We start from the raw sequence: 15,325 nt of genomic DNA, 5'->3' as shown, positions 1-15,325 counted from the left end.
TCCTGCCATTCCGTTACGAAGTTCAGAGAGTCGATTTCAGTACCCAAATTTCAGAATTCTAAGTGTTTTGGAACGAGACCCCCTCGACGGTCCGTCGTGCCCATGACGGTCCGTCGTGCCCATGACGGTCCGTCGTGGGTTCCGTCGTCTCAGCCAGTTTTTCCAGAAATAAAATCTGCAGCTCAAAACGACTAAACAGGTCGTTACAATTTGTGGTTTGTTCCCATTCAAAAATTTTAGTAATAAATATGAAATTAGTTGGAATAAAAGTGAGAGCGAGATAAATACACATTTATAATTTAATCCTAAAATAATATTTCTCAAGCATTTAACAACTTAATCATTATTTGTACTCTGTATTTATCATGTACTATGTGGATACATAACCATCATAGTAAATTCTAGATATTTTTTTTAAAGCTGGTTAATATGTGAAGCATATCATATTTTGTTGGGTATGTTGGAAGAATTGATGGGAACACAGGGGAAGAAAGGAACTTGTAAAATTGATAATTTGAATAGTTGGAAATTTGAAAAGTCTTCTCATTCTTTGATGAAAAGGCATTTGTCTCTCATCGGTGGTGGGAAGAAAAATAGGAGAGTTTAAATATAGAAATACTCTTATTAATTGTTAAAAGGGTTGGAAAGAGAGAATCCCCTCGCGCCGTAGTCGTTGCTTGCTCGGCTACGGCTTTGGCTTTGCCAAATGATCGGTTGAGAGATTATTTTTGGACAAAGTTTGTTTTAATTATTTATTTAATTAATTAAATTAAATGGCTAAAAGTGTTTTCAATTAATTAGTTGAGGTTTTCAGTTATTTAGTTGAAATTAATCAAAATATTTCAATTTTTTAGTTGATTAACCCGACCCGGCACGGATCCGCATAAGCTTTCCCGTTTTTTATTTAAAAAATTTCCGCTATGACTGTTCTGAAAGGTTGCATCTTTCAGGAACAGTTAGTACCATTTGAAAGGTTGCAAACTTTCATTAATGGTCGTGTGGATTCTGAAAGGGTTGCAACCTTTCAGAACCTGTTCTTCTTCCCTATAAATACCATTCATTCTTCAGAATATTTCCTCACAAATTTTTTGAGTTTCTTCTTCTTTTTCTGTACAAAAATTTTCTTCGTATACTTTCCTGCTGTTGATTGGTTCGCTGATACGAGAGTTTTTGGTATCTATACTCTGGTGATTTAGATTATTTTACCCTGAGAGGTTATATTTCAAATCAAACCTCGATAATTAGAGGGGAATAATTTTCCTTAAGGGGACATTGTGAGTTCGGTGGACTTGATCTTTTCTTGTTAAAACTTTATTCACATTCTGATATGTTTTACAGATTTTTTGTGAATTAAATTTCTTTTCATCTTTCTTACTGCTTCTATAAATTGTAGTTACTTCGTATTTTTGAATAATTTATTAGAATGAGTAATTTTCTAATTTTCTAACACAAATTGATAACATAATTGACCTATCATAAACTCTATTCTGGAGAAATACTGTTTAATGCATGTCTAATATAGACTCCACTCTCTTAATTTTAAAGTCAATTGTCTTCCTTTGACTTGGGATCCAATAAGAAACATATTATAACACATTATTCTCTAAGTGGTCGTTTGGTAGAGGGTATTAGGAAAAATAATACATGCATTAGGTGTGTGTATTAGTAATACATTGTTTGTTACATTTTTTTTGGTCATGTATAACTAATGCAAGCATTAGTTATACACAATATTGTGTATTAAGTTGTGTATTACTAATATCAAGAAATTTTAGGTATTAGTAATACATAGCATTTTTACACTTGCATTAGATTATGCAATTACAAAAATACCCTCAAAGCCCTTTAAAAAAACATTTTCCATAATACTTGTTTCAACTTCTCTTTCATCTTCTCTGTAGTTTGTCAATGAAAATTCAAGAGTAGATTTTTCTTCCTTTTGCTCAATCAAACATTGTTTGCTCATCTTCATAAGGTTAGTACTCTTATCTTTCATTAAAATTTGTATTTTTCAACATCTCTTTCTTCATTTTTATTTTCTCTCTCTTTGCTCATAGTTTTGAGCTTTAGTAGGGGCGATCCAAGCTTTAACATTCCAGAATAATCTGAGTTATCATTTTTTTTGTATCTATATCAGTTTTTTTTATTGATTTAATCATTTTTGTTGTTGGATTTTGATTAATTTAATTTAATTTTTGTTGATAAAGGTCAGCTGATGTTGGTGAATTTGTGTTGTTTTTCTGCAATCTCGATTGGTGAAGTTGAGAAAATTTGGAACATTGGTGAATGGGTGGGGAATTTGTGTGAAGTTTTGTAGAGGTTTTTGGGTGTGTGAAAAGTGAAAAATCTTTGAATTTTTAGTTTTTTTTTTGTTGGATTGGAGTATTTATTTGAATGATTTCTGGTTGGAGTAGAGATGGAAGGAAGGGGATAGGTTTAGGGTTTGATTGTGGAGTAGAAATGATGGAGGAAACTGAGCTTGAAGAAGGAGAGGCTTACAGTTATGATAATTATAAGAAGAATGATTCAACCATTGACCCTGATGTTTCTCTATCTTACCTTGTGAGTTTTCTTATTTATTTATTTTCTGTTTAGTATTGTTGATTATCACTGTTATGGATTTACAATTGAGATTGAACCATTTTTCTTTTAAGTTCAATTGCAATTGGTTCATTTTGTGTATTTTTTGATTTTCTAGTTTGCTAGCATGTAGCTTATGTTGTTTGATCAATCTATGTACTGTTTGTTGTGTATGTCTCCGTTTGCTTGATATAATTGACTGTATAAAACCAAATCTTAATAAGAGGCCTTATCATGTCGAGAGAAACTTGATAACGAGAAACCCTGCGTTTTCTCATTCTATAAAACCAAATCTTAATAAGAGGCCTTATCAAGTATACTGTGATGTTAGAGAAACCCTGCGTTTTCTCATTCTATTTTTTGCTTATAACTTCTCTATCTAGAGTTGGTTTAGGGGCTAGTTAGTGAGTCGGTGTAAGTATTCTGGCAGGTGTTGTGTATTAGTGATAACTGCATTACAACCTCTGATAGCAACTCTCTTCCAGTTTCTCATATATCTATCTCTTACTCTGTCAAGGATGAGAAACTTTACAATGTTTTGGGACATTTTCAAAGCGATTTTGAAGGTGAAGTTTCAGCTGAGAATCTGGGTATGTAATACTGGAAATAGGGTATTCCCAGAAGCACAAGTTTAACAGTGACAAGGCTTATGCCATGAGCTGATGATTGTTGACTTTGCATATATTGACAGGGTCGAGATTTGGCGGGTATGGTTCATTTTTACCTACTTATCAGATTTCTCCTTCTTGGTCTCATCCGAGGACTCCACAAGAGGCCAACAAAAATAGCAGACAAGTATCACCAAACAATCTGCTCCCTGAGGTACGCAAACTTTGAATGACTCCTTATGATTTCTTTTATGATAGTTTACTGCAGCAAAGAAGTAATATGATTTTACATTGATATTCTACTTTTACCTAGCAATATGCATCTTCCAATTATACAGGGTGGTCGACAAACCACGTTAGGATCTTCAAGCACTTCTCTGTCAGGAAGGTTTGCAGCATCTTCTGCCCGTTCAGCAGCAGTATCTGCACTTATCCCCCCTCTCAAACGAGTTGATTAGCTCGTACGTGTGTCTTAAGATTATGTGTTCTGCGAAAATACAGCTTCTTGGATGAAAACTAAGGATCCCTACCTTTGCATATGAATAAGTTGAACTTTTGGACTTATGGTGGCAAAATTGTGAAGATGTTTGACATCTTCTTCTTCTTTTTCTTTTTTAATCTTATTTCAATGTAGTAACAACTTTTTAATTTTATATTTGAAAAAGAAGAAGAATAGGAAGAAATAATGTTTTAGCAAAGAAATCTTTTTTTGATGTTTTAGCAAAGAACCTTGTTGCAAAGAAAGTATATAAAGAAATAAAGTGTAAAGGGTATTTTTGTAAACACACACTTTTTAAATAGAAATTATGCAAGATTTGTTTTTTCTAATACATCAAACCAAACAGTATATAAGAAATAATGCAGACATATCTAATGCAAGTATTACTAATGCAAGCACTAGTAATGCAAGTATTACTAATACACCCTATTTTACATTGTTCTTATACACTCTACCAAACGACCCCTAAGTTGTCCGCATATTAAATTCATATTTCAACCAACATATATGTATAATAATAGAGTAACTTAGTGTTATGAAGTTTTGACAAAAAGTGTATGAAATTAATCCTTGATTATTTTCCATTACTTTGATAAATAGACAAAAAGATTTGTTATTACTAAAAAGTTAAAATAAGAAAGGTTAGCTTAATAACTGCTCAATCTGTCTACCTTTACTTATCATAATTTTTTTTCAGAGTTAAATTATAAAAACTTTAATCATCATTTTATGTTATATTTTTTCAATTTATTGATATTTTTTTTATAATTTTTGAATATTAAATTTTTTTATTTAAAATATAAAATTAATATAATTTAATTTAATTTTTAAAAATAATTGAATTAACTTTTGAAACATAATATAACAATTAAAAATGAGTCAAATTTGCGAGTAGGTTAGTGTTACATAACCAATTACATGGTGGTGGAGCAAAAACTCTGAACTCGACTCCGGTGGAAATGAGAGGCAAAGTTATGCAACACCACCAGTGAAACCTGATCGGAAAATTATTGAAGAAGAACTTGGCTGCATTAGGCTCTTCATCTTCGGTATTTGAACAGTATTTGCTCTTTGGTTTCCATTTTTTTTCTCAAATTACTTCTATGAAAGTTCGCAAATCTTACTGTATAGAACTATAGGCCATGATTTTCTCTAAGATTTCTAACATTAGACCATTTTCTCTCTCCCTTGTTTCTCTATTGAAGAGTGGTTTCACTCCCACCGCTACTCACTTCAATCAATTCCTCTTCTTCCTTTCTAAATCCAAAAGATTCAAACTAATCATACATTTGGTGAAATCAAACCAATTCAAAGGAGATTCCAAGACACGCAGAATTTTCATACAAGCGCTTGTCAAAGAGGATAAATATGATGAGGCAGTTCAGTGCTTGAAGGAGAAGAATACCCAGATGGAGAAACGCTTATTTGATTCATTAATTCAACCCCTCTGTAAAAGAAACCCCGAGAAGGCGCTTTCTATACTGCAGGATTGCTCAGTGAGTAATGGTGTTTTGCTTTCTTCGTACACTTTTTCTTCATTGATTTACTGTCTATGTAGTCAGGGAAAGATGGATGAGGCAATTCAAGTGTTAGATTTGATGAACAATGAGAAAAATAAATACCCATTTGATAATTTTGTATGTAGTTGTGTGATTTCTGGGTTTTTGAGTGTTGGAAAGGCTGAACTTGCGGTTAAGTTCTTTGAGAATGCTGTGAGTTTAGGTTATTTGGAGCCCAATGTTGTTACTTGTACAGGACTATTAAGTGCTTATTGTAGGTTAGGAAGAATCGATGAGGTTTCGGATTTACTTGCTAGGATGCAGATATATGGATTAGAATTAGATGTTGTGTTTTACAGTAACTGGATTTATGGGTATTTTAGAGAAGGAGCAATTGAAGAGGCACTCTGCAGACACAGTGAGATGGTGTGTAGGAGAATTGAGTTAGATACAATAAGCTATACAATACTTATTGATGGGTTTTCAAAGGAGGGGCATGTGGAGAAAGCAGTTGGTTTCCTATACGCAATGAGAAAACGTGGTCTGCAACCTAATTTGGTTACTCTTACAGCAGTGATATTAGGATTTTGCAAGAAAGGGAAACTGAGTGAGGCGTTTGCAGTGTTTAAGATAGTTGAAGATTTGCAGATTGAAGCGGATGAGTTTATCTATGCAGTGTTAATTGATGGTGTGTGCAGGAAGGGTGATATAGAACGCGCATTTGAGTTGCTTGGTGAAATGGAGAAGAAAGGCATAAAACCTAGTGTTGTCACGTACAACACCATTATTAATGGATTGTGCAAAGTAGGGAGGATGATTGAGGCAGATGATGTGTCTAAGGGAATCCCTGGAGATATTATCACATATAGTACGTTGTTACATGGTTATATGCAAGAAGAAAATGTCGCAGGAATGCTAGAAACAAAAAATCGAGTTGAAGCAGCTGATGTTTCTCTGGATGTTACTATGTGCAACTTGCTTATAAAAGGCCTATTTATGATGGGATTGTTTGAGGATGCTCTTGCCATGTATAAGAAAATATTAGACATGGGCTTGACTTCCAATTATGTTACTTACTGTACAATGATTGAAGGTTACTCTAAAGTAGGAATGCTAGATGAGGCACTTGAGATATTTGATGAATTTCGGAAGGCATCTATAACTTCAGCTGCATGTTACAATTGCACCATTCAGGGGCTTTGTGAGAATGACATGCCGGACATGGCAGTTGAAGTATTTGTTGAACTAATAGATCGAGGTCTGCCTTTAAGTACAAGGATCTATATGATATTGATCAAAAAGATCTTTGGAGTTAAGGGTGCTGGTGGAGTTGTAGATTTGTTTCAGAGATTGGGAAGAACTGAGCATGAAAATTTTGGTTTATTGTGTAACGATGCTGTCTCTTTCCTGTGCAACAAAGGATTATCAGAGGCTGCATTCGATCTATTAATGGTGATCCAAAGTAATGGTTTTGTACTAAGCAAGAACTCTTACTATCTTATAATGAGATCTCTTCTCTATGGTGGCAAAACCTTTTTGACTGGCCTCCTTTTGACAACATTCATAAAAAATTATGGGATGCTTGAGCTTAGAGAAAAGGAGATACTTGTGTACTTTCTTTGCATTAAAAATGTAGAAACAGCAGTTCGGTTTCTTGCTACTATGAAAGGTGACGTATCTGCGGTAACTTTTCCTGCTATAATTTTGAGGACACTGACAAAAGGTGGCCGATATCTGGATGCTTTTGACCTTGTTATGGGAGCGGGAGATAAGCTACCACTCTTGGATGTGGTTGACTACTCAATTGTTATTGACGGCCTTTGCAGAGGAGGACATATTGACAGGGCATTAGATCTCTGTAATTTTGCCAAGATTAAAGGAATTTCTTTCAATATTATAACCTATAACTCAGTTATCAATGGGTTGTGTCGTCAAGGGTGCGTGGTTGAAGCTTTTCGGTTATTCGATTCATTAGAAAAGAATAATATAGTTCCTTCTGAAATCACATATGGTATACTCATTAACACTTTATCAAAAGAAGGTCTTTTAGAAGATGCGACGAGGTTGTTTGAGGAAATGTCCCTGAAGGATCTTAGACCGAATACTCACATATACAATTCATTAATTGATGGATGCAGCAAGTCAGGTCAAGTCCAGGAAACTTTGAAGCTTCTTCTTGATTTGCAAGCTAAAGGCCTAACTCCAGATGAATTCACTATCGGTGCGGTACTTAACAGCTATTGTCAGAAGGGTGACATGGAGGGAGCTCTTGGGTTCTTTTCTGAGTTCAAAATGAGAGGTACACTTCCTGATTTCTTGGGTTTCATGTACTTGGTGAGAGGCTTATGTGATAAAGGGAGGATGGAAGAATCTCGATGCATTTTGAGGGAGATGTTTCAATCAAAATCTGTCATTGATCTTCTTGATAGAGTTGAAAGTGAAATTGAAACAGAGTCAATTAGAAGTTTTCTTTCTCTGTTGTGTGAGCAAGGAAGCGTCCAAGAGGCAGTTAATATTCTCAATGAAGTGGTGACCATGTTTTTCCCTGTTAGAGAGAAGAGAGTCGATTCTAAAGACTCATCCTGCAAATACAAAATAGATATAGACTCCAGGTCATGTGAGAGTCGGAAATTGGTGAAGGCATCAAACAACTGTCATAGTCAAGACACTCAAATAGCGCAGTTCCTCGACTTCAATTCTTATTATTCTAGTATTGCTTTATTGTGTGCAAAAGGGGAGTATGATAATGCTAATGAAGTGGCAAAAATTGTTACTGGTTTCACGTAGAGCTTATTTGTCTTTAGACAAAATTGACTAGCTTCTCTAGATATGGTCTGAGCACTTCTAGTGTTTCTTGCCGGAACAAAGAACCATACAATCATACAAGAGCTATATTGGGTATGTCTTCTTCTTGTTGAGTTATGCCTCAATATAATCTGCATGTTTTTATTGTGACTAGATAATCAACTTGGCAAACTCATATATCCATTTTTCACAAACAGTTCAAAATTATTTTTGTAACTTTGTAGTGGGAGTTTATTCTACTTAGAAAATACTATTTTTGTTTTGATTTCTTCTAATTATATAACATAACATTCCTTGCTGAGTTGCACTTTTTAGTTCTAATTCAAGTATTTGAACTATGAGCCAACTCCGAGTTTGATATCCAATGCAGGTGGAAAAAGAATTGGAAGCCTTACACCAAGAAGAGCAGATCTTGGCCTCTAAAGGCACCCAAGGGTGTGGCCTAGTGGTCAATGAAGTGGTTGAGAACCTTGTGCTCTCAGATTCAAAACTGAACGGAGACAAAAAACATTACGTGATTCTTCCCATCTCTCCTGGCCTTGGTGGACAGAGTTACTTGATACTTGTTGCTGGTGGGAGGTGGGAGGTATGCCGTGGAATTAGTCGAGGCGTGCAAAAGCTATCCCGGACACCATGGTCATAAAAAGAAAAGTCTTGGCCTCTAAATCTAGGTGTTAGGATACTGGCATGATGGATAAAGTAGTTTTCTTTCTAAAGCAGAAGCACAGGGGAATTTTGACCTTCTTGCATAGGCCATTCAAGACTCTGGCAACTTTGTGGCATTTTATCTGCACTTTTGCAGACTATACATAAAGCTTTAGGCGATGTCTAACTGTCATTCCAACTATTATTGTGGTAATTTTACATGTAACATTTACAGTCTATATATTATATTTGCACATGTCATTATTTGGTTATAAATTTCTTTCCCTCCTGCTTTCATCATTCAAAAGGTGAGTTGGGACAAGTATTTATCCGTTAAGGTAAAGCTTATTTCATTGTTGTTACTTGTAGCTCTTGTTGCAATATTAGTGATCTAGATGAGACTAGGACTCAGCGACCTAGCTTATTACATATTGTGTTACAGTGTTTGATGACATTGATAAATTAAACACACTGTCTTTGATATTATCCTACAGATTTTCGAGAGTGGGTTATATTTGGATTTCCCTTGGAAGACGGATTGCTTTATGGGTGTTCTGGTTATCTTGGTATCGAGGATTGGAGTGAAAGATGTTACGATTGCATGTGTCTAGGTGAATCTGGGAAATTTGCAAGACACCTTTCAAGCATTTTTTACGAGTACTCAGCAGATGCAAAAAGACAAACCATGATTGCAATTTATATGAATATTTAACTGAGGTAATATTTGCAGCTATGAAAAGATTATTATGGCTTGTTCAATTGCATTCTACAAGGCTGCTGGGTTATGTATCTTATTCTAATTTTTATATTTCCCTACTTAACTTCATCTTTGTAATTTTTTTTTTCAGGGAGAGAAGCGATTCTAGCCTGGGTTTTCTCTATTCCTTGGATGACATGATTGTTTTTCTTCATTTTTCTATCACTAATTATATGTATATTTCCAGGCTTCAAGCTAGCCCCTCCTTATGAGAAAAAAAAGTGGTTGTTTTCCGTCTGCAGTTTTGTTTCGATATGTTTGGATTTTGGACGAATAATATTGTTGTTACGGTATTGAAGGTAAGAATGTTATTCTCTAAATCCATACTGAGATGACTTATCTGACATGGTTACTTGGCATAAATTAAAAAATTATGATTAACCGTGTTCCCGGAAGGAAGATACTTTATAGTAAGGGTGAGAACAACTGAAGTCCATACATACAAATTGATTACTCCCTGCGACTGTTGATGGTGTTTGACTGCGCACATGGTTTTGAAACTTGTATCTAATATAAGCTGTATATATTTTTGTGGCTATAAATCATCTCATTGAGGTAGACTGAGAAATCTAAAGTTAAATTCTTTCTAAATAGAAGTGTGTGATTTTTCTTTGGACCGATAAAAAAAGAAAGTGTTACATAAGTTGGGATGGTGGGAGTAGGTAGGGAGGACTTCTTTGTATCTCAAGGACATGTACTTCCATTTTATTTACTGCAGAGGTCTTCGAAAACTGAGTGTTTAGTTCGCTGAAGCTTTTGATATTGTTTTTACTTCCTGCAACTCCATGTCCACGAGATAGCTGTTGCTTGTAGTCGTTGCATGTGTCTTGAACTAATTCATTCATTTCTTATTGTTCCGTTTAGCCTAAAGATTGCTCAAGATGAGAGACAAACTTTTTGTTATTTTTTTCCCTCCTTTTTGGTTACAGATGGTTCTTTAGAATTGCAAGATTAAGTATGTTTCTTTCTCTTTGGATTTTTTTATCGCGTATAGTTTAAAATTGTGACTTTCACCCTTGATTAGTCTTCTCCTCGACTCATTTTATATTGTGAATGAACTATTATCTCATTTGATTTTAATTTTGATTTTCTGCCCCTGGCAGGCAGACATGTAATTAACAGTTCTGTGGAGAAGTTAGTACTTGGGATTTGTTAAAGTGGATAGCAATCACTTGTTGAGAATGATTCTGATCTGTAGAAAGCACTTTGGTGGGGGACCTTCATGGATAGTAAGAGATTGCAGTCAGTTTGATAATGATGGAGTGACATTGCTTCTTTGGCTGGATCACTTAGATATGGTGCATACAACGCCCGATTTCTTCATTCTGGATTTCTCCGTTCCTTCCCTATGTATTTCTACAAACCGTCTAGGTAATTTCCGCTATACAGAGTTCATGATGCAGAAGTCAGAACTCATTTGGTTCGTCCTATTGGTGTGACCCATCCAAACTAAGTATCTTCAAATACATGTGAAAACTTCAATGGATCTGTAATTGTCTTTTTTTGTTAGCCTATAGATAACAGAATAGATGCTTACAGTGATATGCTTTAGGGCACAAACAAGTTAATCCTTTATAACTCAGGATTATCAACTACATGAACTGTCAGGATTACATGACCTTAAAGGGGTCGTTTGGTACAAAGATGCATAATGAACGGATTAGTTTTGTCAAGTGTTTGATTCGTTTTTTTCCATTTAACCTTATGTTTGGTTTACAATTCTAGAATTAGCTTTTTCCTATTATACCCTTCAGTTATTATGAGATATTATATTTCATTTATTTTGTCAAGTTAAATACTAAAATATATTTTTAAAATTTATTAATTTTGAGGTGTGATATGCCACTATAGAGATCCTTGATAGCACGATATATTTCTAATTTTTTTTGCTGGTCAAATATACCTTAAACTTAACATAAATTTAAGACTGCTTAATTTGTTCAATAAACAAATCTTATTTCTTATAAAAAAGATATCAAGCGATTAATCGGCGAACTACATTTTAAGAAGAAATTAAAAAACCAACTCAATATAACAAATCAAACATGACGAAAAAAGTATTAGTTTGTGAAATTATCAAATTACATAGAACAAATTTGGAGGATTTAAAAGAATATTTATAAATATTCTCATATAAATTAAAAAAGAGCATTAAATTACCAAAAAAAAAATTAGGAAAAAAGATTTAGGGATAGTTTAGTCATTTAGGGGTCTTATCCAAGGATTGTTAAACCTTGGATTAGTTATCCCTCCCTTTTCTACGAATTAAATAAGACCTTGTATGACAATATTTTTGTTGGACTACATTTTAATCCATGGACTATTTTAATTAATATCTCCTACCAAACGGGTCCTTAAGAGTCATATTTTTTTCATATTGAAACAATCAAGTTAGGTAAATATACAAGTTAAATATAGATTACTTTTACCTAGATCCACCCCCCCCCCTTTCGGGTCCAATTATGGTGGGAGTATTTCGCTCTTAATTAAAGATCATGAATTTGAGCTTTGTGTATAAAAACTTTTTGTTGTCAGTGTCATCCCCTGATGAATCCCATAGTGCGAAAGTTAAATTTAGTTGGTCCTTCAATGTCGACACAAAATATTGGGAGGAGAAAAAAAAACACAGCATGCAAACCTTATCTATTAAGTTGAAACTTCAGTCAAAGTCACCTGTTTATTCACCTTATCAAAGGTGAACTGATTTTTTCTACACCTTTTTCCACATCTAAACTTTTCTCTTAGCCTTTGCTATTATAGATAACATCACAATGGACTTTGAGCCTATAATGTGAGTTTGTTTCTCTTCTTCTTCTTTTCCTATAAAAATGAATATTTTAATAAAGTATTCTTGTCAAATTATCTTAATAATTATTTTATTTTCCACCAATAATCATTCAGATAAAATATTTATTTAAAATGAAATTATTATCAAGGAAGTTTCTAATTTTAAAACAAAGTAAAGTCATGTCTAGATAAATTATACTACTAATAGCTAGTTTATAGTAGTTTTGTCTCAATGAAAAGTCTTTTGGAATACTAGGGTTAAAAAGACTTTAATTTTGATTGTGAATTGGGATATAGATATTTCAAGTTTTTAAAATAATATTTATATATTTGAAAATTATACATAAAATATTACATAAATTGAGATAAAGCATGACAATCATATGAAATTCAAATTCTTCATAAAATAAAGACATAATACATAAGTATATTCTTCAACTTGGTTTCAACTGAAATTTATGCTCCTGAGTGTGCATAAGTAGATATTTATATTTGTATAAAGTTGAACAACAGACACGCTGCATGCATCCTACGTGACATTATACATGTAGGACCCACGTATAATACAAATTTTCACTCAGGATGCTACATAGGAGATCATGAGTCTATTTATTTAACTTTATATAAATTTAAGTGTCTATTTAAGTACGCTCAAAATTAGAGGGCGTAACATTTATATATTATGCTTAAAATAAAAGAGTAGTGGCTTTTTAATCTGTTGGATTGTCCTCTCATTTTCACTTTTAAGAAAGAACCAAGTTACTTTATCTTTTACATAGTTCATTTGAATTATTTCAGATGAATAATGCCACAAAAAAATCAATGACAATTATGCAATTGTGAATAATTATATGTGTATAAAACAAAACCATTGTAAACAAAGTGGCCTTAATTAGTATATAGTACTACATTAAAGTTCAATAATTGAGCTAGCTAACTGCACCCTATTAATTAATAATTACCACTTTCCACCATTTAGATGTTGTTGATTGGAAAAATGAGTTTATCTAAAATGTTGAATGTACAAATTAGTGAATAAAAATAAAAAAAATCAACTTTTCATGTACCACATACATATAACACCAAAAACATGTAATAAAATATATGTAAACGTACTTGTAAGGTATAAAATGGTATATTCTACCTGCCAATATTTTTTCCTCATTATCTGAAAGTTTTGAAATTTGAAAATTTAATTCTAAGAATAAAATATTCAAGTTCGTACTATTACATATAGAATATTGTCTAAGGGATAAGAATTATAATTATAATAATCTTGATTTGTTTACTAGCTAAGGATTTGAGTTTATGTGTGAATATTCACTTTCTTTAGCTAGTTAGTATATGATTCGTTAGAGGACGCTTTATTTTTCAATATAATTTTTTTTTATTGAAATATAAATTTTAATTAAGTATTTTTCATGGAAATATAAATTTTAATTATTGATTGTGACCATAGAGTGATTTTACTTGGTATAAAATTAAGTATTTTTCTGGAGATATATAAAGTTTATCTTGAACTGTCATTCAAGCACGAATATCTTTATTTAAGAGAATATTTCTAGAATAGAAAATTTAAAATAAATAAATATATCAAAACAAAAACAGAAAAAGAAAAGGGAAAATGCATAAGTACCCCCAAACCTATACCGAAAATCTCAGAGACACACTTATACTATACTAAGGTCCTATTATCCCCTGAACTTATTTTATAAATAATATTCTATTTTTTTTTAGACCTACGTGACACTAGCTTGAAAAAAAATGTCAACATACGTTGGGCCCACAAGATAGTGTCATGTAGGCCGAAAAGGAATAGAAAATTATTTATAAAATAAGTTCAGGGGGTAATAGGATCTTAATATAGTATAAGTGTGTCTCTGAAATTTCGGATATAAATTAAGGGGTACTTGCATTTTCAGAAAACATTACTTTTGAAATTAGCAATTTTATAGAGTGTTCTTTTAATTTCCAAAACAAAATATTTTAGTGCTGAGAGCATTAGATCGATTATACTCTCTCCGTCCAACAATAATTTTTACTATACTATTTTGAAATGTTCAGCAATACTTATTCACTTTATAAAATCAATAATTAATTTTACATTTAGTTTCAAAGTTATACATAGTTCCTAGTTTATCTTTATAATTAATTATAGTAATTTTTTAGTTACATTTTTTAAGATATTATATTTATTATATTCAAATGATGATATAGTAAAATTATTCTTTATTTATAATTTTTTTAAAAATGTGCAAAGTTAATAGTGTATACTATTGTTGGACAGATGAAGTAGCTTATACTACTTTCTCTGTCCCTTAGTACTTGTTCACTTTTGAATTGAGATAATCATTAAGAAATCAATAATTGACATTGTAAGTTTATCATTTTACCCATATTAATTATGAAGTGGATGGATTTAAAAATGTAATATTTTCAAGAAGTTCGACCTTTCACAAAGTAATTAATTGATAATATAATAGGTCAAAAAGAAATTATCCTTTCTGTTGTAAAATCAAGATTATAAGAAGAAGACAAGAAGTATAAGGTAGAGGAGAGAATTTTCTTCTTATTCAAGTGTATGTAATTCTCATATGTATATCATACAATTGTGAATGAACAATCCTATNTCACCTTGGAATTATACATAGTTATCATCAAGGTTCATATCACCTTGGAATCTTATCACATTGGAAACACTAATACATGAATCCAATTAATTGTTGGATAACTCTAATGGATCATCCACATAACACAATAGATTTATAACACTCCCCCTTGGATGTCCATAGATAATGTGCCTCGTTAAAACCTTACTAGGAAATACCCCGTGGGAAAAAATTCTAGTAAAGGAAAAAGAGTACACATATCTTTTGATACGCACTATTTGTTGCCTCATTAAAAACCTTGCCAGGAAAACCCAGTGGGAAAAAACCTCGGTCAAGGGAAAAAGAGTGCAACGCGTATTATACTCCCCCTGATTAAAACATCACTTAATTTCTTGTGATGATGTCTCCAATCTTCGTACATTGTGGTTGGTATATTCTTTTTCAAAGAAAAACCACACATTTCTTGAATATGGTGTGTCATTTATCTCAACCAGACGCACTTTCGACTTGCTTCATGGAGGACTTTTATTTCTGCA

General features: G+C 32.7%; 2 protein-coding genes across 3 annotated transcripts; both read left to right on the top strand.

The window, feature by feature from the left end:
- Window positions 1–2,241: 2,241 nt before the first annotated feature.
- On the top strand, window positions 2,242–3,935 carry LOC107019966. The gene is made up of 4 exons (XM_015220314.2): window positions 2,242–2,562; window positions 3,098–3,170; window positions 3,272–3,402; window positions 3,527–3,935. Exons 1-4 carry the CDS (start codon window positions 2,395–2,397, stop codon window positions 3,644–3,646), a joined length of 492 nt encoding a protein of 163 aa, XP_015075800.1. The 5' UTR covers window positions 2,242–2,394; the 3' UTR covers window positions 3,647–3,935.
- Window positions 3,936–4,588: 653 nt separating this feature from the next.
- On the top strand, window positions 4,589–11,066 carry LOC107020657 (pentatricopeptide repeat-containing protein At5g57250, mitochondrial). Of its 2 annotated transcripts, XM_027917123.1 has the most exons (6): window positions 4,589–4,736; window positions 4,893–8,084; window positions 8,362–8,846; window positions 9,131–9,353; window positions 9,485–9,692; window positions 10,497–11,066. In XM_027917123.1, exon 2 carries the CDS (start codon window positions 5,097–5,099, stop codon window positions 7,971–7,973), a length of 2,877 nt encoding a protein of 958 aa, XP_027772924.1. In that variant the 5' UTR covers window positions 4,589–4,736; window positions 4,893–5,096; the 3' UTR covers window positions 7,974–8,084; window positions 8,362–8,846; window positions 9,131–9,353; window positions 9,485–9,692; window positions 10,497–11,066. The 2 variants fall into 2 exon arrangements, with proteins under 2 accessions (XP_027772924.1, XP_015076600.1); XM_015221114.2 differs by having other exon boundaries at window positions 4,589–8,084.
- The last annotated feature ends 4,259 nt before the right edge of the window (window positions 11,067–15,325 follow it).

The sequence above is a fragment of the Solanum pennellii genome, chromosome 5 (genome assembly GCF_001406875.1).
Source record: "Solanum pennellii chromosome 5, SPENNV200".
In the NCBI taxonomy this organism is placed as follows: Eukaryota; Viridiplantae; Streptophyta; class Magnoliopsida; order Solanales; family Solanaceae; genus Solanum; species Solanum pennellii.
This window is presented reverse-complemented; position numbering and strand designations above follow the sequence as displayed.